General features: G+C 35.4%; 2 protein-coding genes across 10 annotated transcripts in view; one reads left to right on the top strand and one right to left on the bottom strand.

Moving 5' to 3' along the window:
- The window catches only part of LOC150104068 (USP6 N-terminal-like protein), a 615,889-nt gene that overhangs the window by 100,932 nt on the left and 490,974 nt on the right, over positions 1-23,983 (top strand). For 8 of the 9 annotated variants that reach the window (XM_090397258.1, XM_090397257.1, XM_090397268.1 and 5 more), the window contains one exon: positions 16,994-17,051. The exons of the other annotated variant lie outside the window; for it this stretch is intronic. The gene's annotated coding sequence lies outside the window, so the exon portion shown is untranslated. The remainder of the gene's footprint in view (positions 1-16,993; positions 17,052-23,983) is intronic. 9 annotated transcript variants of the gene reach the window in all.
- The window catches only part of LOC150104069 (anoctamin-4), a 201,312-nt gene that overhangs the window by 137,631 nt on the left and 39,698 nt on the right, over positions 1-23,983 (bottom strand). Inside the window, exon 2 of the mRNA XM_090396392.1 lies at positions 13,552-13,851. Within this exon, the coding sequence (XP_090252518.1) occupies positions 13,552-13,851 (300 nt within the window). The remainder of the gene's footprint in view (positions 1-13,551; positions 13,852-23,983) is intronic.

Raw genomic sequence — 23,983 nt, 5'->3', positions numbered from 1 at the left:
AGCTACTTCCGGAGAAATAAGGTGAGAAAATGGCTAAATGTAATAAACAAAGATTTGATTTTCTCTTTTATAGTGGAGTTGCGATTAACCACCGAAATGCAGTTTATAGTCCACGTGAAGAATTATCTACAACAGCTATTCTCAAAACTTTTCCATATCGTGGACATCTTTTAAGTAAACTTTTTAACTCACGCACCTTCTATGTCTTTTGATCTTCACGGTTTATTTATTTATTTATTTTTTTACTTTGGTAATTGTAGCAATTTCTAAAATTGCTGTTCCATTGAACTACAAGTAACATAAAAGTTAATAATAGTTTAAATGTAAGCGCATGCTCTCCACAGAGACAAGTAAAAAAGTAGGTTCACACATTTTATTATATATTGTTACACCAAAAATTTTCTATAAAAAATAGATTTATTGTTGCTTTTGGCGTCTTAATAAAAATTTGTATATTTTATTCCTTCTTCATTAACAGCAACATCTGCGATGTTAATAATAACACCACTTTTGGTAGGATGGTTGGTTAAGTGATAGTCTCCCAAGCCAACAGACTATCGGTTCGAATCATTTTAATTCCTTAGCCGGTTGATGATTTAGGTCCATAAACTTCGTGAGATGCACTTAAAAATGTACGTTGTAATAATAATAATAATAATAATAATAATAATAATCAGCAGCAGCAGCAGCACACAAAAGTGTGAATACACAAAGTTCATAACCGAACTTTGATAACTAAATAAAATAATACTAATAAATAGAAATTTAAAACATTTTATGTGATTAGCCCACTTTGGAACATACTGATCTAATGCTTAGATCTAATCCATGAGTTCTGCTGGGTCACTGGTATTATGTGTATATTAATTATCACACAGTTTCGAAAATATATAATGAAGTTAAAATATTGCTCGTGGATCAAATTTGTTTCACTAGTCGCCAAATCAGAATGAATTTTTCAAGCAGTTAAATTTGGTTTGAACATTTCTCCTCATGATAACTAACATTTTTTGTTGATAAGGGTAAATGGCGGTATGATGCGTTCACACGTATCATTTCCTGTTCTTCTCTAACCAGTTAACAACTGCTTTGAATACTGAAAAATCTTTTTTTTTTTTTCAGGTAAGTTTCTCAATATATTTCTCTTATTTAAGGCCTGTGTAGCTCAGTTGAAGTGACGCTTGCGTCCTCTGCGCTTGGTCGCTCGAAGTTAGACTTAAGTTCAAGTCTAGTCGCCAACTGGAGGAACTTTTTCTAAGCCTTTCTTCGACCGATTCCCGAGTTAGTCGATCTCTGGCACAGGCAAGCGGGTTTTTTCCTCCCGGAAACTCGGGTTTTTCGTCCCGTAAACTCAAGAAAATCGACCCTAGTACTTACATTATTTCATACAGTAACATAGCTTGTTAGGGTTTGGTACCAAGAGATGGCAGCACTTGTTTGCCAGCCTCTTCATCGGTGGCTGTTATAATTAGTGATAGACATGGGCCAGCTATCTCTGATTGGCTACCGGTGGAGATTGAACTGCCCATTTTGTCTCCAAAAGCTAGATAGGATATAAAGGCCTCGCCTACTCCCTATAAGGGAACTGATTTTTTTTTTTTTTTGATATGCACCTAAAATAAGATTCAATTTATATAGCATCCGTTTATTCTTGATAGTTGTTATTGTTGATGTTTAGACACGAGCGAAGTAACTGAGGCCACAAAGCCATTGTATTGTCTGTTAATTCCGTCTATTCTTCTGGCCAGTTTGCCTGTTTTGCAGGATGAAAAACCGAGTTCCCGAGAGGAAGAACCCTATCACCCTGGTATAGGACCGGCTAACTCACCTTCATTGAAAATCCTGTATGACGTTTTCTTCGCGTCCTAGATGAGGTACGAACCCGGATCTTTCCAACTATAGGACATCGTTCTATAAAATACGTCTAGGACTCCGTCTCTAGACGTATTTTATAGAAAATTTGGGATTTGGAATTATTATTATTAGCCTTTTATCAAGTCTGGCTAGAATTTCACGTATAACCTCGAGAATTATTCTCTAATTTATATTTATACCTGAATGCATGTAACTACCAAATGTGTTCCAGGATGGGAATCCCACATCAACAGTTAGAACAAATAACTCAGCGCTAGGGAAAAACAAACAAACAAAACGCACAGCACGTGCTGTATAATTATCACTCTGGCCAAACGATATGTGTTTCACAAAATTCACCACCCACGTATAGGATGACTTTTGTATATTTATTTGTATATTCACTCACATATCTTCTCCCTCTCCTTCCTTTTTTCACATTCTTTTTTAATTCTTTTATTCATTTTAATTATTTTACTTTCTTATATACTGTATATATTTATACATAAAACACGTAATATCGACCTGTTCAACATTAAATAATAATTATGCGTAAATTTTAATTAATCTCTTCTAAATCCATAAAGCCGATTCTATCTCGTAATAGCATAAATAAGCTTTGCTGAAGGCCAGTCCAGATCTTTTTTACCCTAATAGAAAAAATTAACCTCTTATGCCAAGCAATTCGGTTATCAATCTTATGCCCAGAACGGAGTTATGAACGCAGCTAAATCTGCTCTCCGTCTCTTGTTAGAAAAAATCATCAGATTACAATCTATAACACACACAAACTCTATCAAAAGATAGGCTAAAATCCTAATAAATCATAGTGATCACCTTGTTTTATTTATCCGTATTTTATAATAAAAAAACATTAAGCATATTTGTCATACGATCTTCAATTAATAAAACTATCCTTTCATTAACCATGCCTTGCTTAAACAAGTGATACTATTCAATACCCCTAGATACAATTTCTAATCATTTTCATTATTTTTAATTATATTATAAGATTAATAAGACTTCTGATCTATAATTTTTCACTTTATATGATGACTTATCCCTATAAACTGAAATAATTCTCTTCCAATTTGTCAAGCCATTCCCATTTTTATTTAAATCGGACCATTTGCAGCGGCACAAACGCATCGAATTATTATTATTGCTATACAGACACCTCCATCGGGGAGTTCAAGAAAAAAAAAACATTAATCAACTATTATCAATATCTGTACAATATCTTTCATATTTGGAAATCATTCACCGACAAAGCACACACACATCTGACTCCGGCAATCTAACCCACTCATTGACAACCCTCCAAGCAAAATACCTAGTCCTCACTCCTTTACTAACCACACTCTTACTCAGTTTCCATGGATGACCTCTAGTTATCATCACATTATTCATGTAGCGAAATATTTCCTGCATATCAATTCTATAACCCCCCCCCGAGAAACTTATATGTCTCCATCATATACTTCCCCTTATCCGCCAGTCAACCAGCTTGTAACCCATAAATCTTCAGTCTCTCCTATATGAACCAATACACAGTCCTATGTGATTATAGATTGCAATAACAAAGGAATCTATCTGCTCTAGTGGGCTGGATGGAATTTAATAAATTTGAGATCTAGAATCTATTAAGATGTCGCGTCGATTGAAATCAAAATTGAACCCGGTGTACATCTTGTTATGTACATCCAAAATTCTAGATATTATTAAATTCCATTGAACTAGACCGGAATTATTGCAGTGTATAATTTCGACATGTTTGTGCCCTTGTATATAAACCAATTGAAGCAAAAATTGGAATGACTCGATAAATTTTTGTGAGGATTTCAAATACCAAGTTTAAATAAAATCCGTCTGGTAGAATAACTTGAACATGGCCAGACAAAATGAATTTTATAGGTGCTTACACATTTTGCGAAAAGTAAGTAAAATGTATGATCGCTAAGAATAAAAGTTAACGTAATTTATGTATTATTTAGTAGACCGGAAATATTAATAATATGATTTTGATGACAATATGAATTCTCATGGAAAGAACTTAGCTTTTTCAATCATTAAGTTTATTTTTGACTGACTTGAAAAGAAAATTATTGAAATAATCATTCGTACACAATTTGGGTTTGTTTTTAACATAATTGAAGTCAGTAAGAGTCTTCTTTCGCTGACGTAAGGAGACATGGTATTTGCATGAAATGCAAAGTATTTCTTGACACTTTTGGAAATATATTTCCGATCTCATAAACGTCGCAAAACGTTGTCCTAAACAGAGTGTGTGTGTGTGTGTGTGTGTGTGTGTGTGTGAGAGAGAGAGAGAGAGAGAGAGAGAGAGAGAGAGAGAGAGAGAGAGAGAGAGAGAGGAATTTTATAGATATATTTTGTAGACCAAATTAGTTTAACCATCTCTTAGAAGAGACTTTCTTCTGGCTTTTTTTTTTTTTTCCACGCGAAGAGGAAAATGGAGAATTCAATTGACAATTGAATCAGTCAAGGCATAATTATGTGATGGAGCGAGGAAAGTAATAAAATCATAACGCTAAATCTTACTTCATCTAGATATAGAAAAGGTAATTCTAAGGTTACTCTCAGTTAGAGGATAGCACAAAAAGAAATAAAAGAATAAACATCAAATAATTTGCACTAGGATAGTTTAAAATATTGAAATTACTGAATATAAAATATTAAAAATCAAATCAAATGTTAAAATTTTGAAACCAAATTGTTTACATTTAGAACTAAATTAAAATGCCAGTGTGTGCGAAGATATAACAACAAATTCAGACAGTTGGCATAACTTCTTCGGCAGTAGGTTTGGTGCCCCTGCTTTATAAGGCAGTAGAAAAATCCCTTTCACTTTATATCTTGCCGTATTTTGTAAATTATTTCATTTACTTTAGAATAAAGAGTATCCACTGCTCAATAGGCTTCAACAAAGCTCTTTGGTTGGGAAACCTGGGTTCGGAATCCCTTCTAGGACGCGAAGAACGTTTATCTAGGATTTTCAGTTGAATGTGAGTTAGCAAGTCTGTTATGAAGGTGAAAGGATTTTTCCTTCCAGAAAGGCCTGTTTTATTCCATAAAACAGGACAGATATGCTTAAACTGTAGGCAGTTTAAGCATTTTCTGTATGCTTAAGATGTAGGCAGTTTAAGCATTTTCTGTATATTTAGACATAAGAGTGAACCTTATATAAATTATAGTTACGAAGGCCAATCTGGTTGTGAGCTTTTAGGGCCGATAAGTACCGAAGACTATTATTAATACCTTAGTTTAAATATAGTTTTAGTTTTTAATTGTCCTTTAGTCCTAAGCGATTGTATTCATCACATAATAACTAAGTTAAAGCGAATTAGTATGATTCAAGCGGTAGTGATTTTCTTTGTTTTAGATCATTCCATTGGTGACTCTAAGTATCTAGACTATTGATTCCCAAGGTTTTCCAATCATACACTCCTTTTAAATCAACATTTGTCTTACGTATTCCTGTTGTTTTAAATCCCCTCACCTAATTTCCTTACGTTGGAGATCGTATGTCACGCAGAGTATGCCACTCATATACTTCACAACCTTTGTGTGATGTGTTCTGGCTTTTTTGCTGTTTATCGGGATGAAAATCTCGAATTTCCAGCTGAAAAATTCTTCATCTACATTGGCCGGTCCAACCTCCCTCCCGTTGGGAAGCTGGACAGTATATTTCTACCTCAGAAGGCATAGTCGATATCTTCTGAGATTTATTCAGTACTGTGTTTTCAATTACTGAGTGCCCATGGTCAAGAAAATGCGATGAGGAGGAAGTATCATTCAAATGCCACAGTGTAGTCCCGGTTTGCACCTGTTGAGTGCACTACAAAATGAAGATTGTTGTGTCCATACCCCCACCCCCAGTAAATTTAACCGTTTGAATCTGGGAGAGTAGAACGTTGATCTTCTACTTGCATTACCAATGTCAGTAAACTGCATACAAAACGCAATTTACTGACGAATGAGTTTGCAATATGAGAGTGTCTCGTTTATGAGAATTTATGCGTATTTTTGATTATCCTGCTCAGAACAACTGAAAGTTTTTTAAACAAAATCATTTTTCTGTCATTCCATGGTCTATTATCGTTCGCTACCAGTTGAATGAATCGTACATATTTCCTCTTCATCTTGAGAAGTGACATTTAAACGTTGGATTTTTGCAAAACGAACTGCGGTCTTTGGAGAATAGGAATAAAGATTTACTTCCACCATGATATAACACGCTCACATTTCGCTAGATCATCACACATTAATGAAATAAGGAATTTTCTGACCGATGGATCCTTCATGGTGACTTCCATATCTCAGTCTTCTAAGTTTTCATGAGCGGGATTATTTGAATTTTCTAATTCAGCAAATTTTTCATTGCTGCAAGAAGCGTTAATGGTGCCATAGGTCTTCATGAGGTTGTGCATTCAAGCCGGCGTTGTCCATTTGGAAATTTATTAAACTGTATTTATTTATTTATTTAAAATTTATTAAACAGTAAACTGCATTGGGGTATGTTTCCTCCACTAAATGATTATATTTGTTCGGTCAGGCTACTTTTTATTTACCCATAGCCGTAACTTCCTTCATTTCAAGCATCGGGCTCATATTCGTATGATAGATCTAACTTGGAAAATGGCCTCAAAAATCTATTCGAACTGACATAAACTGGATATCGGTCTGAACTCAAATCTGGATCTTTGTTATAAAAAAAATAAAGTTTTGACTCTGCATAGATTTTTTAAACCTTCATTTTTTTTATGTGAATCCCGCTTAAGAAAGCTTGTAAACACCTATTGTGTATTTAGACTCTTGGGTCTGAAAAGAGTTAAATACTCTGAAAATCCTGCTCTCGAGACTAAACTTGTTATCATTTCAAGCCACTTCAAGTCTACAATAAGCGGGATGATAGGATTGGGTGGTGGTATCCAGGAGAAGAAATTCATCTTTCACCTTTCACTTCGCAATTATCCAAGCCACAGAGGGATTTGAACTCACAACCTCTTGGTTGGGGAGCGGATCCGCCAGAAAGCAGGCCTGCACTGATACTGATTATCTGTAGGATTTACGACTAGTTTTGGGTAGAGAGTGTAGAAATATGCACTATTTTGCAAAAATTCTTCTTCCAACATCCCTATTTTTCTCGAATACTGAGTATCAGTGACAAACCGGATAGCTCAAATGCAAAGCTCACCGGTATTATTCAGTAGACTGTTCCAAAGCTGTGACATGAAGAAATGAATCACTACACATTCATCAGATTCGATGGGCGTGTTAGAGTATCTGATGCCTAAGTGTGGCGATAGTACTAGTGGGGTTATAGCATGGCATTGGTTCATCTTTTTTTTAGAGCTCCTGGTCGTAGTGGCCCTTTCTCTCCCCCTAAAAAAAAAACGAGAATGAACAGTACATGCTATCTTGATACTCTGAAATTTTTTTTTTGCACGCAATGGATGTTCTGCAGAAACTACCAGGTGAATTATTTGGGTTATTTTGAATCTGAGTTATTCTTAATTACAGCTGAAACAGCTAAGGCTACGAGGCCAGTGTATTATCTCTGTTAATTACATGTATTCTTAGGGCTGGTTTGCAAGACGAAAAATCCGAGTTTCCGAGAGGAAACTATCCTTCTTCAGAGGGTAGGAGAGTTTTTCTCGGGGAAAACATGATAATGCACTATGTTATATTAGTTTTTCTCCCAGATAACACATGATGGTGCAATGTATTCTCCTATACATACCGACTACTGAATTACAAACTTTTATTTAATACCGTGTTGAACCATCTTTATCCCGAATTACAGCACATATGCGGTTTGGCATAGATTCCACGAGGTGTTGGATTGCATCTACGTCTACAACATACTAGGTGATCAACAGACAGTCCTTTAACTGTCTGGTGAACACCTGGTTTCTGTCAGATTTGACGGAAGATGACTTTGCTCCCGAAATCTGTTTTTCTAACATGTCCCATGCATTCTCAATGGGGTTCAGATCAGGGATTTGTGATGGCCAGGGAAGATGGTGGAAGTGGCTGTCATTCTCATTGCACCACTGTTGAACAAGTCTTGCGCGATGGACAGTAGCATTGTCGTCCATGAAATAACCATTGCCTTCTGGATAAAAAAGTCAACATTGCAGGATGGACTTGATCGGCAACAATGTTCAGATATTCCTTGGAGTACACCGGACCCTCCAGCAATATCAGGAGACCCGTTCTGTACTAACAGAACATGTCCCACACCATGACATCACCTCCAGAACCTTGAGTTGTGTTCATGAGGCATCAAGCTGGTTTCATTGCTTCCTGGGGCTCTCGCCAAACTCTCTGTCTACTTTCGGTACAGAACACAGTTTATCATGACTTGTCGGACCACACGACTTTTTTCCATTCTTCCAGTGTTCATTCACAGTGCTCCTGACACCACTGTACACGAAATTTCCGGTTATTCGCAGAAATCAGTGGTTTCCGTATAAGTATGCTGCTGCCAGTACCGATCATCTTCAATTCCTTGAAGATGATCGGTAGGTTTAGGCCAATTGCTTCATACAGGAAGTTCTGTTTCTCCGTACAAGCCTTGTCAGATGACGGTGATCTCACTTTTTTTTTTTTTAAGAAACTGTCTTAAGACCACAGTTACGCCTTTTACAAAAGCAATATTGGTTATTTTCCCACTAATTAAACAACCAGGATATCTCACCTTTTGAGAAAACAGCCAGCTCTACTGTTTTTAAAATCGTAGCTCCAGCCAAACGACACCCACAACAAGCCCTTTATTGAACTCAGGAAAGGCGTTTTGTTTTTCACATTGTGATCTGACATTATTGGTGATTACTGACCATCAGCATTCTTAAATAAATGTCTAGAACAGGGATTCTCAACCTATGGTACGCGTACCACTGGTGGTACGTACGTGAGTCACTGCTGGGTGGTATGAAAACTGATTTGCTTACTGGTACATCTAATATATTGAATTAAATATAGTGGTACGCCACTGGAAAAGATTGAGAACCCCTGGTCTAGAACAGGCGGTGATGCATATGACTAAGTATTATGCATATACACTGCGTAAGTGACGTTAAGATACATCTGCATAAAGGTTTCAAATTCAGTAGTCGATATGTGTAGAATAGTCGTCGATAATGTGTAAATAGAAGTATTGACTGCTTTTTGAGGAAATAGGAATGCATTTGGACTAACCAGCACAAACCCCTACTGAGTCTTATAGAGCAGTGTATCCAAGACGGAAAATCATTATTTTACGTTTGGGAAACAATTATTTTACCGAACAGTTAATTATTATTTGGTGTATTTTGAGATCATAGTACAGGGGTCTTCAACCTTTCAGACAGTGCAAGCCGCATTAAAAATTTCAGTGAAGCCCGCAATGAAGGCCACTGAGCTATACTGTGGTATTTAGAATTTTAAGATGCTTTCCAGATTCACAAGGAAAGCTGTGTATTTGATACTTTACATATAATCCTATAAAAATAAACAAACTACGCTTTAAGAGCGTAGGTAGGAGTCGGGTTCATGATAAGTAAATATAAATACAATCACTACTTGAAAAAAGATAATTTAATGAAGAAAACATTCATTTTTTACAATGTCAATGGGCAACTTGGCAATGTTTTTTCTTGATCAGCTTATCGATGTTGGCATCAATGTTGGAAGTCGCTATGCGCAGAGTATTCTCGAGATGTTGGTCCGTAATCTGAATTCTTGTCTTGGACTTCGCATGTTTCATTCTGGATAAGAACTGCTCACATTAGTATGTGCTTCCTAATATTAAAAAAAATATTCAGAGCATGCTGACGAAGATTAGGGAATGCGTCCGCAGAAATGTAGTCTTTGTAAAATGTAAGCAAGGGCACATTGAATAATTTTTCTCTCAAAGAAGAGTTGTTTTAGTGTTCAAGCAGCTCCATTTGTTCTGAGCCTGGCATTTCGGCGGCATTGACACTGAATAGCATTGAAAATAAATCTAAAGAAGACTGTTGGTTACAAAAATCACTAAATTTTGCTTCGAACTCACTTCGCAACACGGCTCATTTTGTAGAGTATTCCTCAAGAGACGAACCGTTGGACTCTGCGAGTTGTGCCTCCCAAAGTTTGAGCTTGGCCACAAAAGCTTTGATGTGATCAAAGCGTGTGCACCAATTGATCTTTGGATTGTAGCCCCGTATTTAGGTCATTCATATGCAACGAGATGTAGGTCACAAAGGCAAAGTCTGTCATCCACTTCGGATCGTTAAATTCTGCAATCAGATTCCCCTTGGTTTGCATGAACTGCTGTATTTAGCTCCTTAAGTCAAAGACTCTTTTAAGAACCTTCCCTCTGCTCAACCAACGCACATCACTATAATAAACCACATTTCCGTGATCCGCTTCGCACTCTTGGGTCAAAAACTCTTGTTATTGACGATGATTCAATCGTCTTGGCCTAATAATGTTGACGACAATCACAATAACTTTCATGACATTCTCAAATCCAATAGTTGTCACGCACAAATTCTCCTAGTGGATTAAACAGTAGTAATGGACGAAGTCTTTTCCTTCTAATTCCGGTTCTTTCCAACAAACAGCAGCGCAACAAACCCTTCGTTCTTCCCCACCATAGCAAAAGCACCATCAGTTACCACACCCTCAAGGTTGTTTAAGCTGATGTTGAAACGCTGGAGCGTTTTCTTGGCGGCTTCAAGAATATCATTGCCTTTCGTCGTTCCCTTCATAGGTATGAGCGCTAGCAGTTCTTATGTCACATTGAATTGTTGATCAATGCCACGGACAAAGATAGCCAGTTGTGCTGTATCCTTCACATCTGTGCTCTCATCTAAAGCAAGTGAATATGACGTAATTTCGGATGACCGTTTTTTTAAAGTTCCTTCAATGTCATTGGCAAGTTCTTCGACATGTTGTGCTACAGTTACCCCAGACAAACTCGGTTTTTTAAACACTCCTTATTATTTGGGCACAGAATATTCCCAGGTGAATATCCCCACAGAAATAACACTCTTTCACAAACTCGCGTCCAAGAAGGCTTTTGATTTTTTAGCAATTTTTTCAGCTATTACATAACTTACTTTGACGCACGCTTCGCTCTCTTCCCTCTGCTTTTAAACGTACCCTACTGGCATTTTAAATTAATTTGGAGACGGTTCACTTTGTCCACACGAAGCCGCCCTTGAAGGTGATCGAAATTGGACGCATGCTTTGTCTCATAGTATCGTTTAATATTATATTCTTTTGATACTGACACTGCCTCACGACAAATTAAACACACCGACTTATCGTCGATCGGCACAAAAAAAGTAGAAATTGGTCCACTTTTCATTAAAAACCCGACACGAATCACTTGATTTACGCTTTTTACTCGTAGAACCCATAGTAACGGAAGGTGAACTCAAAAAATGATCCAAAATGGCCGTGTAACGGTTATTACCCACTGAATATGTCTCACACTAATGAAAAAAGTCTGGCAATATAAAACAATAGGCTATGGCTGACACGACGAACGTGAGAATATCACACTGTTCACGATTGACTGACTGACTGTGGATGAGATCCTCTTGTATTTATATGAAAACGAAGTATCGAGAACCTTCGAGATGTATCTGGAAGGCACTAGACAACTCACTCGAACGAACTACTGTTTCAACCATCTACCTGCGACGTTCTTAAGTGCCACTTGGCGCTGGTAGATGGCTGAAGAAGCATTTCAATTTAATATTTACTTTTATAGGATTTTATGTAAGTATCAAATGCACAGCGTCCTTGTGAACCTGGAAATCACCTTACAATTCTAAATACCGCAGTATAGCTTAGTGGCCCGCGAGCTTCATTGAAATTATTTTTTATTTAATCGCGTTTTAATGTTAAGTAGTTTTTTTTTTTTTTCAAAATGGCCGGTGGGCCACGGCAAAGAGCTCTGCGGGCCATGTGTTGAAAACCCTGTCATCGTACATCAAATAATAATATTTCTATTATGTAAACCGTCTATGAGCATTTTTAAGACAAATTTGTTTAACGACAAAAAAAAAAAAAAATAAAATAAAATTGAAGTTATATTAATGGATAATATAGCCAACTTTCGTTTAGGAGTGTCCCTTTTTTTACAATGTCATTGGCTCTTTACCCAAAACTTAGGGCATCACTGAAGTGTTGGAGGCTGTTCCACAGAATCTAGATGTCTTGATGTCCTTAAGTGATGATGTTTATCATTTATGTTGGGTGGAAAATGTGGACATACCTTTTCTGTTTCCTTATTTTCCTTATTGTGCCTTCAGTAATGCCCTAAGTTTTGGGTAAAGAGCCAATGACATTCTAAAAAAAGGGGCACTCCTAAACGAAAGTAGGCTATATTAGCCATTAAAATAATAATGTATTTTAGAGGAGTAACATGGGAATTTTCACAGAAATGATACCTATAAAACTGAAGTAATTCATTTATGAATCATAGCAATTACTGATTGACACTGTACCTGACTTTAATAGCATATCTATCACGCATCGGAGTATGATGTTGTTACACATATTATGGCGATTAATCTAAACCTCTTAATGAATTATAAATGATTTGAATGTAATTGACAAACATGCATATAATGGAATATTTTATCAAAGTCTGGTGTGAGATTTACTAAAGAAGGTCTTAATTTCGGCCATTTCGATATTTGGTCTTGGTTCTAGTGACTATTGAAATTCTACTTTCGTAAAGTCTGTTTTGAAGGAAAAATCTGCTTGTAGCAGGGCTCCAGTACATTTTCAATTAACAAATCATATTTCTGTTATCTTTGTCCGAAAAATTTTAAGTTTGAGATGTTTGACATCTGATGAGAGATCTTCCAACATCTCATCTTCCTGCATAATAAGTTATTTGTTTACCTGGTGAAATGAATTGAGATAGGAGAAATTACGCGGAAGAAGAAGAAGCTTCCACGATCTTAGTCATTCCTGTTGCGTTTCTCTGACTTAATGTTCTTGTGAATACATAAATGAAATTATTCTTCAATGTTAACATCATAAAATGTTTACTTATTTGTCCTGAGCATTTGAAAATTATTTTGACAAACGGTCGAAACAGTTATTGGTGGAGCATGATTTGTGAAACACAGCTATAAAATAGTTTGCGGAAAAGGTTAGAACATCATTGAGTCGAAGGACCAACGCATTCATTTTCGCTTCATGAACTTATTATCATTTTGGTGGAGAAGTGGACCAAAATGTGCATTTATTATCACATTCCAAGTAAAGGTTTCTCAAGATAGTGGCATCTGAAATTACTTCCTACGTTGCTAATAGTGTATTGAAATCTGTAAAACACCGGGATGCTCATATACTTTTGGTGTTTTTATCAGGTAAATGCAACGACAACATTGTTATTATAAAATGTGTTGCTGGGATATACTTTTACATATTGGCAAATTCTGAAATCAGAGATGTGTTTGGTCCAAGATAAATGTGAATTGATTACTGATATCGCACTTATACGGTATTATCTTAAGCATCATTTTCAAAATTTAAAAAAAGAAAAAAAAACACAAACATATCAAAATAAAATATTACTCATATATATTAAAGTAATAACGCAGATATGATACACTGGCCTCATGCTTCGGTTGTAATTCAAACCAAATCAAATTCCACTAACACTTTATGTATTTAAATATACGATACCGATTTATCCTCTAGTTCTAACTCCAGACCCTCTTTTCGCAAGTTCTCTTCGAAGACGAGTCGTTTTTCCTCTTTCCGAAGATCTCCATCTTCATAAGCAAGGACGAAATCGATTCTTTTGTTGCTTTCCCTGAAGTAAAGAGTGATTCTTTCATCGTTTTCGTGTAATGTTGGATCTGGGTGAAGTACTTCGTAGTTGTCATCATGGTCTCCTTCGAAATCCTCTTCTTCCTCCTCTTCTTCTTCTTCCTCTTCTTCTTCCTCCTCTTCACCAACGTCTTTTTTAATGTTATTTTCTTCCTAACGGTAAGAGAAAACAGTGAATGTTGTAATTATATAATGAAAAATCTCCATTGTGTGCAAAAAAATAAATAAATAAAAATAGAGAATAGAACCTAAGTAAAGATCAAACAGTTTAGTTTGATTCCTTGATAATCAAGGAATTAAACTAAAAATATATCAAGATATATCTTCAAAAAAAAAAACACCTCTCATTTAAAGTATATGGAATGTTTTAAATGTTTACGCTGCAAAATTGTTTCCGCTAGCTGATGCTAAATAACTTCATTAAATTAACATATAAATTAACAACTAGTACTTAATTAGAAAGAATCAATGACTAAATTCCCAATGAATTCCCAATGACTGATAAGCATTGGGAATTCAATTCAAAAACAGTAGAGCGCATGCTTATTCTGTAGTTGTGGTGTCTTAAGATTAAGAGTTGCTGTCTGGAATGAAACTGTGTTTCAGAAATGATATTGCTGATCTTTGGGCCAGCCAGATGCAGTGTTCTTCTTCACAGCATTTTGGCCTTTCTTTTTTCAGATGTTCCGGACTGCTTTACTCACAGTATTTCCAAGTTCGAAAACTCATGAAGTAAAAGCTCTCACATGATTTTTATGGTTAATTGACGTTTATGATTTAACCACAAATCATAAAAATCACTTAAACATTTACATAACGAATTCATGTTTCATTTTATTGCAAGGGCGACTGTTTAATTATGTATACATAATCGACTTGCTAACTGCTTGTTATGATAAGCAATATAAATGAAAATCCAGTATACGTTTGACGTAGCCTTGAATAATGACTGCTCTCATCGAGAGTGAAACACACTTCTGCTGTAAGGCCCAACATATTTTAGCTGGATATATATAATTATGAAAAGGGCGTTAAAACTGCGGTCATGGAAAGAGTAACGATATCATGGAGTTTGAAAACGACATAATTGTTAAGGCTCGAGGACTAAGTGCTTCATCTCGGATAATATGGTGTCTTATTGTTTGCTCACAGCTCACAGATATTCTATGTAATCATTGCTGTTTGGTAGAATAGTGCCAAACACAAGAAACCACCTTCCATTAACGTGGTTCGTGAAGGATGAATGCAGGAACAGCATGCAAGATAACGATAAACCAAACTCTCAAGGGTATTGGAGTTCCGGCACAAGGTACACAGGATACTCTGTCTTTATCGAATGTTATCTTGGAAAATGGTGTCAACAACACGTCGATTGGATACATGGAAGAGTGCAATAAGATGTGCTTGTCCTACTGTTGCACTTGGACATCTACGCGTTTGTGGACAAACACCGTCAGTCGATGAATCCCTAGTAAATGAATTTTGCCATCTAGACAAGTAGGGATGTTATCATACTATGGGGATATATTATGCTGGCCAGAATGTTTTCCTTGTTGACCAACTTAGACAGGACTTACGTTGCCTACGAGCAGTGCAGCAAATCACGTGCACTCTACCATATTGTGTCTGTTTCAGACAGTTATGTTTTCCAGTACAATAATGCGCCATGTCACAAGGCTCACATTGCAAGAAATTGTTTTTTTTTGAACATTAATCTGAATTGTAGGAGATGTCCTCGGTTCACTGGACATTAGGCTAATCCAACTCGTGGGGTGCTGTACGATTCAGTGACACAGCATCCTCCATTTACTGACTGTGGAATGACTTACATCATTGGCTACATTTTCATACCAACGTTATCAGACATCTACCGGAATTGAATCAGATGTCTAATCAATAAATTTTACTAGATCATAGGCTATGACAGTTCAATGGAGTACTATTTCTGTGAGTCCCTGTAGCTCAGTCAGTTTCGATGATGCTCTTCGGTTGGAAGAACTAGGTTCAAATTCCATCAAAGACCAGAAAAACCTTTATCAGGGCTTTTCAAATGAAGCTGAGTTAGCCGGTCTCATACTGCGGTAGAGGGTTTTTTCCCTCCCGGAAATTCGAGTTTTTCGTCCATCAGATAAAAAACTAAGCGTAACACAATAGCAAACCGGCCATTAGAACACACGCAATTAACATACATAATACGCTGCCTGTAGGAAATTATAATTGGTCTCCTGCCGAAGGGCCATAAAAACCAGGCAAGAACTCAATGGATAAATAGGGGCCTGCCGCATGTAGGCACCAGCTTAGGGATAAAAAAAAAAAAATTCTATACCCCTGAAAAGTTGTAGAAATCTGTCTGGAAATACAACAATAAAATGTGTAATGACTTATATCATGGCTACATATTCGTAGCCGCTCCGTATGAGAACTCCTCATTTGAAAAGCCTTATAATGTCAAACAGCAGCGCTAACACTAAGCTGGAAAATATAATTATGCACTCTTTTATTAACATCTTGTAGTTCTTCACCTTTTTTAGTTAATATTTTAATTAAAATATGTGGACAGGTTTTATGTGTGGATAAGTTTGGCATTATCCCAGGCAAATGCCAGTTTTCACTTTGAATACTGGCCAGTATTTGGCGTTACCGATCCAAGCACAAGAACGTCGTTCGAAATCCATACATCAAGTGCTAGAGTGCAAAGAAAATGGCATCTAATAAGGAGACTTGGAAATCAATTGATTTTCAAGATATTGAAAGCAAATTATATTTTCTCCGAATCTCTAGTGATAAGAACAAATCAGGATGCTATAAACAGAACTATCTAATCTCACCCTCTTGACAATTAAACAAAATAAATCACATCACCTCCTCTTAATCTCGAACCATTCAAACTCCAATTATTCTCTAACGAACCGAATTTCTTTAATACATAATCTTAAACCATTCGGCAGCTCATGGTCATTTTTGCGCTGTTTATCATCTGATGACGATTCTCACGAAATGGCCAGCAGAGCTGCCATGTTACTGATCCTGTATATCTGTTACTGATCCTAGAAAAAAAGCAGCCAGTTTTTTCTAGTTTTTGTTCCTCTTTGGTCTTTAAATTTTTTGTTTTCCAAATTGTTTAGTTTTCATAATTTTATTTCTTAATTTTTCAACATCAGTAGTCCATTGGATTCATCATTTTCCTTGTTGTCTCTTTCTATTTATGTTTCATTTTCGACTGTTGAAAATATATTTTTAAGTTCAAATAATTGAGTTTCATTTATAATGCCTTTCTCTTACTGTATGTTTTCAGCTCAACAAAGTTTGGCTCCGAATATTTGGTTATCTATACCTTCTAAAAATCTAACCAGGTATGTCTTTTTAATTACTTTATTAATATAAAGTAAAATTTTATCTTAATAATTTAACTTAGCTGCGTATTTATATGTATACTGGTTTCTCACAAGCGTATGATCGTGGTTTTTTTTATAAAGAATCAATCAGAATTATTTTTGCAGTGTGGCGCACTGCACATCGCGGAATGCTTATAATTTGACAGCTTTTAGGCGCTCTCTCGAACGAACAAATAATTTTGAAATTCGTTGAGAACGAATAAACTGATATCAACGAAACTTAATGTTTATGGCTTTGAAGAAAAGCTGTCAAGCAATTTTAATTTTTAGGAAAATCGGATATTAATTACACTTTACCTAAAGACCAAAACGCATTTTTCATTGCACGAGTGGTAACTTCGCTACTCAAGTAATGTTGCAGTGTAGTTATCATCAAGCACTGATGATTTTAATTACACCCTCAGGTGTGATTGAAATCATCAATGCTTGATGATTTTTGTTTCTTGACCAATTGATGATTTTTGTTTCATGATGATATTTGTTTCTGTGTATGGAGTTTTACACTTTATTCGTGCACTAATCGCTTTGCTTTTTTTTTTTTTTAATATCAGTCGGAAGTAGCATCTTATATCCATAAGCGTCCGTAATGCAGGCAGTTTGCGATATTACGATAATACTTAATGATGTTACAATTGCAATATTGTAACGTACATTTCGTAGTTTTGTTCCTATTTATACTGATGTTCTCCTATTCTTCTCCATATAGATCCTTAATGTACCAACCAAGAAGTAGACAATTCTCTTTTTTTAAAACGTTTTTGAAAATTCACTTTTTTCTTGCTCACAGAAGAAGGAAAAAAAATGAAGTTTTAGCTAAACAGCAAAATATTATTATATTATTATTTTATCTTATTACTATCATCAGCATCATCACCATCATCAAAAACCTCCAAGGTGTCAATTACTTATAGAGATAGGTCATACATCACCACACCAGTTGTCACACATTCTCTTTTCCAAGTATATTATTTATATATTTTGACTGTTTCTTAGCATTATTTTACATATTTATGTTCGCAGTCTTTGTTATTGCATTCCTGTAAGCAGGTCCGGCGGAAGCGTGCATGCGAGCGCCGCTACGAAGGAGGCGCCGCCGCCGGGGCACCGTTCATAAGTTCGTTTTTAAGAAACAAAATTTTTATCATGAAAACAAAAAATCTTAGAATGATCAATATTAAAATAAATATTGGCCGGATACACCGAATAAAAATTTAAAAAAAGTGTATATTGCCGCCTCTTTGATCAGCCGGCTGTTTACAATTTTGCAGCGAGAGCTAAATGCTTGCCTAAAGAATGTTGTGTCTACTGCAGTCTATCTTAAGTGAAATGGTCAAACGGTTTTTATGTGCAGAAACGAATTTTCGTACAAAACATTTGTTGCTAGTTAACCAGTCATATGGTGCGCTACTCTCAGTAGGCTACTGACAGTAGCGCAGTGCGCACTATTATTTCATCTCTGTGTCGTGTTGTGCAATAATTTCTTGTGGGTATAAAATAGAAATGGAATCAAAAATTAAAAAAAAGGTTATCCGGTGCACAAAATCGTAACGTCATGCTGCGAAAGAAGCAGATGTTAAGAAACAAACTGGGGCTCTTAATAAATTTGTTAAAATATTAAAATATTCTGATGCAGATTATAACCAACTCGATACATCAGAAATCAGAGTTGAAGAACCGTGTACATCATCCAGTTTTCGTGAAAGTACTATTGCAACTATTGAACAAGATGCATGATTTAAGTGAAAAATAGTTAGGAGAAGATTTAGTTGTAGTTGACCACGAAACTAACACATTGTTAGTCTCTGTAAATTTAGAAGATCCAGGTGAATGGGGAAATATTGATGAAAAATTACGAGTTGTTTTAATTGAAATGGGGCCTGTTCAAAAGAAAAATATAATATATCCCAGAGATACATATGATCATAAATTTGGCGACACGTATTATAATTGAAAAATGGAAAACGGTGACCTCGTGCCAAGAACATGGTTCATTTATTCCGAAACTTTAAATTCTGTTTTTTGCTTTTGTTGCAAACCTTTCGCACCTACCGAATCAAGTAGTCTTGTAGAAGGCTATAACGATTGGAGAAATGTAAGTACAACTTTGCATATACATGAGACTAATTTAACTCACATGAAAAAGTTCTTAAAATGGAAGGAAGTTGATAAAAATTTAAAAAACAAAACTACTATTGATTGATGAAAAAGACTCAATGGAAAAGAAACATTGGACGAGTGTTTAGAACGCTTGATTGAAATTATAAAATTCCTTGATAGCCAAAATTTAACTTTTCACGGATCATCTGATAAATTATATGAAAGGAATAACTGCAATTTTTTAAAATTAGTCGAACTGTTTGCGAAGTTTGATCCCATTATGGAAAATCATGTTGAAAGGACGCTACAACGAAACAATAGAGTACACAATTTGAGTAAAGACAGTCAAAATGAAATATTGGAAACTTTAAGTAACGCAATCAGGGATACAATTTTATTATCAATTCGAAAATCTAAATATTATTCCATAATTTTAGACTGCACACCTGATGTAAGTAAAACAGAACAAATGACCATCATTATTCGCTTTGTTTCCTGTGACAATGGAATTGTCAAGATCAGGGAAAACTTTTTAGGTTTTGCAGATATATCAGATTCCACAGGACGTGATTTATGCGCAACAATAATGGAACAACTGGAAAAATGGAACATTCCCATTGAAGACATGCGAGGTCAAGGGTATGACAATGGGACAAATATGAAAGGGAAAAAATATGGGCTCCAAAATTTGCTTTTAAACAAAAATCCTCGAGATTTTTACGTGCCATGTGCTGCTCATACTCTAAATTTAATCCTTAACGATTCAGCCAAAGTGAATGCAGATACAATTAGTTTCTTTGCAATTATTCAAGAAATATACAATTTCTTTTCATTCTCTTACAAACGTTGGGCAATCCTTTTAAAGTTCGTAAAAAAATTAAGATTGAAACAGCCATCAGAAACCCGATAGGAAAGTAAAATTAATGCAATCCGCCCTCTACGATATCAGTTACGAGAAATTTACGATGCACTTTTTGAAATTTTAAATAATGAAGATTTTAATAAAGAAACTCAGCATGAAGCACAAACATTATGTGCTAAAATAAAGGACAAATTTATTTGCTCTCTTATAACTGGGCATGATTTACTTAACAGAATAAACCCTGAGTAAAGTGTGAGTAAAATGCTTCAAGACAAAAATATGAACATTACACTTGCTTTAGAATCTATCGAAAACTTAAAAATATTCTTACAAGAGTATCGATCAGATACAAATTTTAAAGAAGTTCTAAAACGCAAAAGAACTGAGTGAAGAGGGGGACGGAGAACAACAATTTAAAACTGGTACGGAAGTCCAACGACGAAAGAAGACACGGCAATTTGACTACAAGCATCATGACGAAACGCCACAATCGTCAGAAGATAAATTTACAGTGAATGTGTTTTATACATTTCTAGACGTTGCAATATGTTCGTTAATAGAACGTTTTGAACAACTAAAAACATATTATGATAATTTCAATTTCTTGTATAGATTACTACAAATTAATAACGAAGATTTACGAAAAAATTATGACGATTTAGAGATTCTCTTGAAGGACGGCGACAATAAAGACGTAAATGCAATAGAACTATATGACGAGTTATGTACTTTCCGGGATAATTTTCGGAAGGATAATTTAAATATTCAAAATCCTTTCGATATTCTTAATTTTATTTTGTCCAATAATTTATCTTTCCCTAACTTTTCAATTGCTTTAATAATACTATTAACCTTACCTGTTAGTGTAGCGAGCGGTGTACGTTCCTTTTCCAAGTTGAAATTGATTAAAAGTAGGTTTTAATTTAATTTAAAATAGTTTTAATTTAAAACCTACTTAAGAACAAGTATGTCACAAAAAAGGCTTGTTAGTTTGGCGTTAATAGCTATTGAAAATTATATATGTGTGGAATTAGACGTTAAGACCGTTATTTCTAATTTTATGAATATGCAATCAAAAACCCTAAAATTTTAATTTAAAAAAATGTCAAGTATATTTATGTAATTTAATTTATTTTCTGTTATTCTGTAAAGATGTTATTTTTTGAATACTTATATTAAATGTTCTAATTATTTCTGAATTCTTTTCTTATTTTCTCATCTATCTTGAATTTCTTTTATTTTCCTAAAAGATAGTTCCACTTATAAAAATTATTAAAAAATTTTTACAAGTTACTAAGAATTTAGTAACTTGTAAAATGCAAGAATTTTTTAAACTTTAAATTAATTAAAATTAAAATTCATTTTAATTTTGTTAGCGATTCGGGTCGGTGAGAAGGCTATAATCCCTGTATCATTATATTCAATGATTAAAGTGTGTGGCTTTATCAGAATTTGCTTTAACTTTTGAGAATTTTTTGAATATTCGGGTTTTTAACGATTATCCTGCTTAGCCAACACCCGCGGTTCGTTACATTTAGCGAACCAACGTGTGGCTGTTCTGTCAAAATTTATTTAAGAAATTTCAAATAATTTAAATTTTTATTATCGTAAAAGAACCACACAAGCCCGGATCGTTACAGGGGCGCTTAGATAGACATTGCATGCGGGCGGCAAAGACCCTAGCGCCGGCTCTGCCTGTAAGTTTCAATTTCCTTGACTCTCGAACACAGAAAGTTCGAAAACAGTAGTTCAGATCTTAGCTCATCTACTAAATGTTCTTTAGTTAATGGAAGATTTTTATTACTGTTTTTTATGTTAATCTCACAGACTGGAGGTTGCGAAAATTACAGCATAACAGTGCCTTGTGTAGGCGGGTAGTAAAGACTAAACATATTGACGTTTTTCTTGAACAGCCGGTATTTGTTGTCCTTGGGGAGATATATAGTGTGAGGACGGGTGCTGCAGTAGATAGGAAGGATAAATGAGGAAATCGAAGTTGGGTCTGTAAGTTTAAAGCCTTTCATGTTTTTACAAACTTAGAAGAGAGTGAAAGAATGATGGAACTTACTTCAACATAACAACGCTCAGGAAAGATCAGTATTAGGTAGAAAGTGATTGGAGTAGGCTTGTGGGGGAGCAGAGATTAACCTTATTGACCTCATCTGGATAAAAACAAGAATTTTTAAGAAGGTTTTTGATGTTCCACCCAAGTGTGAAAAACAACATTCTAAAACCGAGATCGATTTGGAAGTTATATAAGGTTAGCGACAGTAGGTGAACAGCAGTTTCATGATTGGAAAATGACATCACGTTTTGAGGACTGAAAGCCTATATCTGTGACGTGTTACGAAAAAGCAAGACGTGTATTTTTTATACCAGTCGCATACACGAAGTGATTTAGAATCTATAGCATATTAATACTATGTGGGAAGAAAGAACGTATTGATCTTTTTGTGGTTCTAAAGTACTCTTTCGAACACTATGAAAGAATATGTTCTCTGGGACAGCCTACTGTCCCAGAGAACATGTTCGGTAGATTTGCAGTAAAAAATAATTTGGGCTGTGATTATTTCAACTACAGTTGTGATGCCTGTGTATTATGTCTGTTAACTGTGTCTGATATTCTGGCCTGTCTGCCTTTTCTGCAGGATGTAAAACCTAGTTTCTGAAGGGAAACTCTGCCACCTCCCTATGAGACTGGATGATCACGTTCAGTCGAAAAAAAAAAAAAACCTTATAAAGGTTCTTCACACCCGTTATGTCTTTTCTCCAGGTACTTCCATTGGCTGAACTGATATCGATCATTCATTCATTCTCTTTCCACCGGGACTATTAAAACATGAGTAGCGACAGCCCAAACGACATAAAGCTGAAACAAGCTTAAGAGTGGTGGAGGGAAGAGCTTTCTTTGAGAGAGCAAACTTGCACATGATTACGGAGAGGAGTGATGACCTATGCAATGTGCTTGGAAAGATAACATCTAAAGTGTCGGAGAATAGTGGAGATGATTATTTCGCATTCCTATTGTTAGGTGGATGTTTACGTTAGATCATTGTTTATAATAAATACTTCTGCATCTCTTCCAACTTAGTCGGGGTAATTGGAAATAAGAAGCCAGTTGGAGATGTGTACATGAGAGTCACTTAAGGAAGATGACTTTCTGTTGGTGTTGCTGAATTGCAAAAAAAAAATAATAAATTTTGTCAATTCTTAAAGTGAAAATAGGTGAATGTTACTAAATTGGGCAAGGAAACCTTTATCCAGAGAAGATCAAAAACAGAGGATTCTATTTTTGAAAATCTCTAGCGTAGAATATAATTCCACAAAATACCAGCGTTGTGGCAGGAGTCACATAGAGTGCTGTTTGGACTATCACGATGTCCAGTGGTTTTTGTCGTTAATATCTGAGGTTCATCAAATAGAGGATGTCTGTAATGAAGTAATAACCAAGTATGACGCACAAAAAGCAAAATATTGTCTTATCTGGAGATTATCAAGGGAAAGAGAAAGTAACCTCAAAACTCTTTCTTATTAAAACCAAGAAAATACAGTGTTTTGGTAACAAAGATGTCCTCAGCTCACCGAAGAATGGCAAAAAAATCGGTGTTTAATACCGGATACAAAAATAAATAAATAAATCTTGCAATATTTGAGCATTCCAAAGTTTGTTGCTCAAATAAAAGTCAGAGGATTGGAGTGTGCTGCCATAGCAAAACTATGGACAGAATTTGCGATTAATGAGAAATCATTTATGTATAGACTGAAGAGTAGACGAAAGTACAGAGTGGTCAAAATTAAAGTATCCCTATTTAAGGCCTTGTGGAGTGCCACCCAGTAATCCAAATGTCGCGAAACCTTGCAGGAATACATTTTGCGTCATGTGGAAGCAAAGTTTGATGGGGTGGTGGGAGTTGATCAAAAAATGTACCAA

This window comes from Typopeltis vanoorti, chromosome 8 (assembly GCF_054136105.1).
Source record: "Typopeltis vanoorti isolate ZY-2024b chromosome 8, IOZ_Tvanoo_1.0, whole genome shotgun sequence".
Taxonomy (NCBI): domain Eukaryota; kingdom Metazoa; phylum Arthropoda; class Arachnida; order Uropygi; family Thelyphonidae; genus Typopeltis; species Typopeltis vanoorti.
The sequence above is the reverse complement of the archived record's forward strand: the minus strand, read 5'-3'. Positions and strand labels throughout refer to the sequence as shown.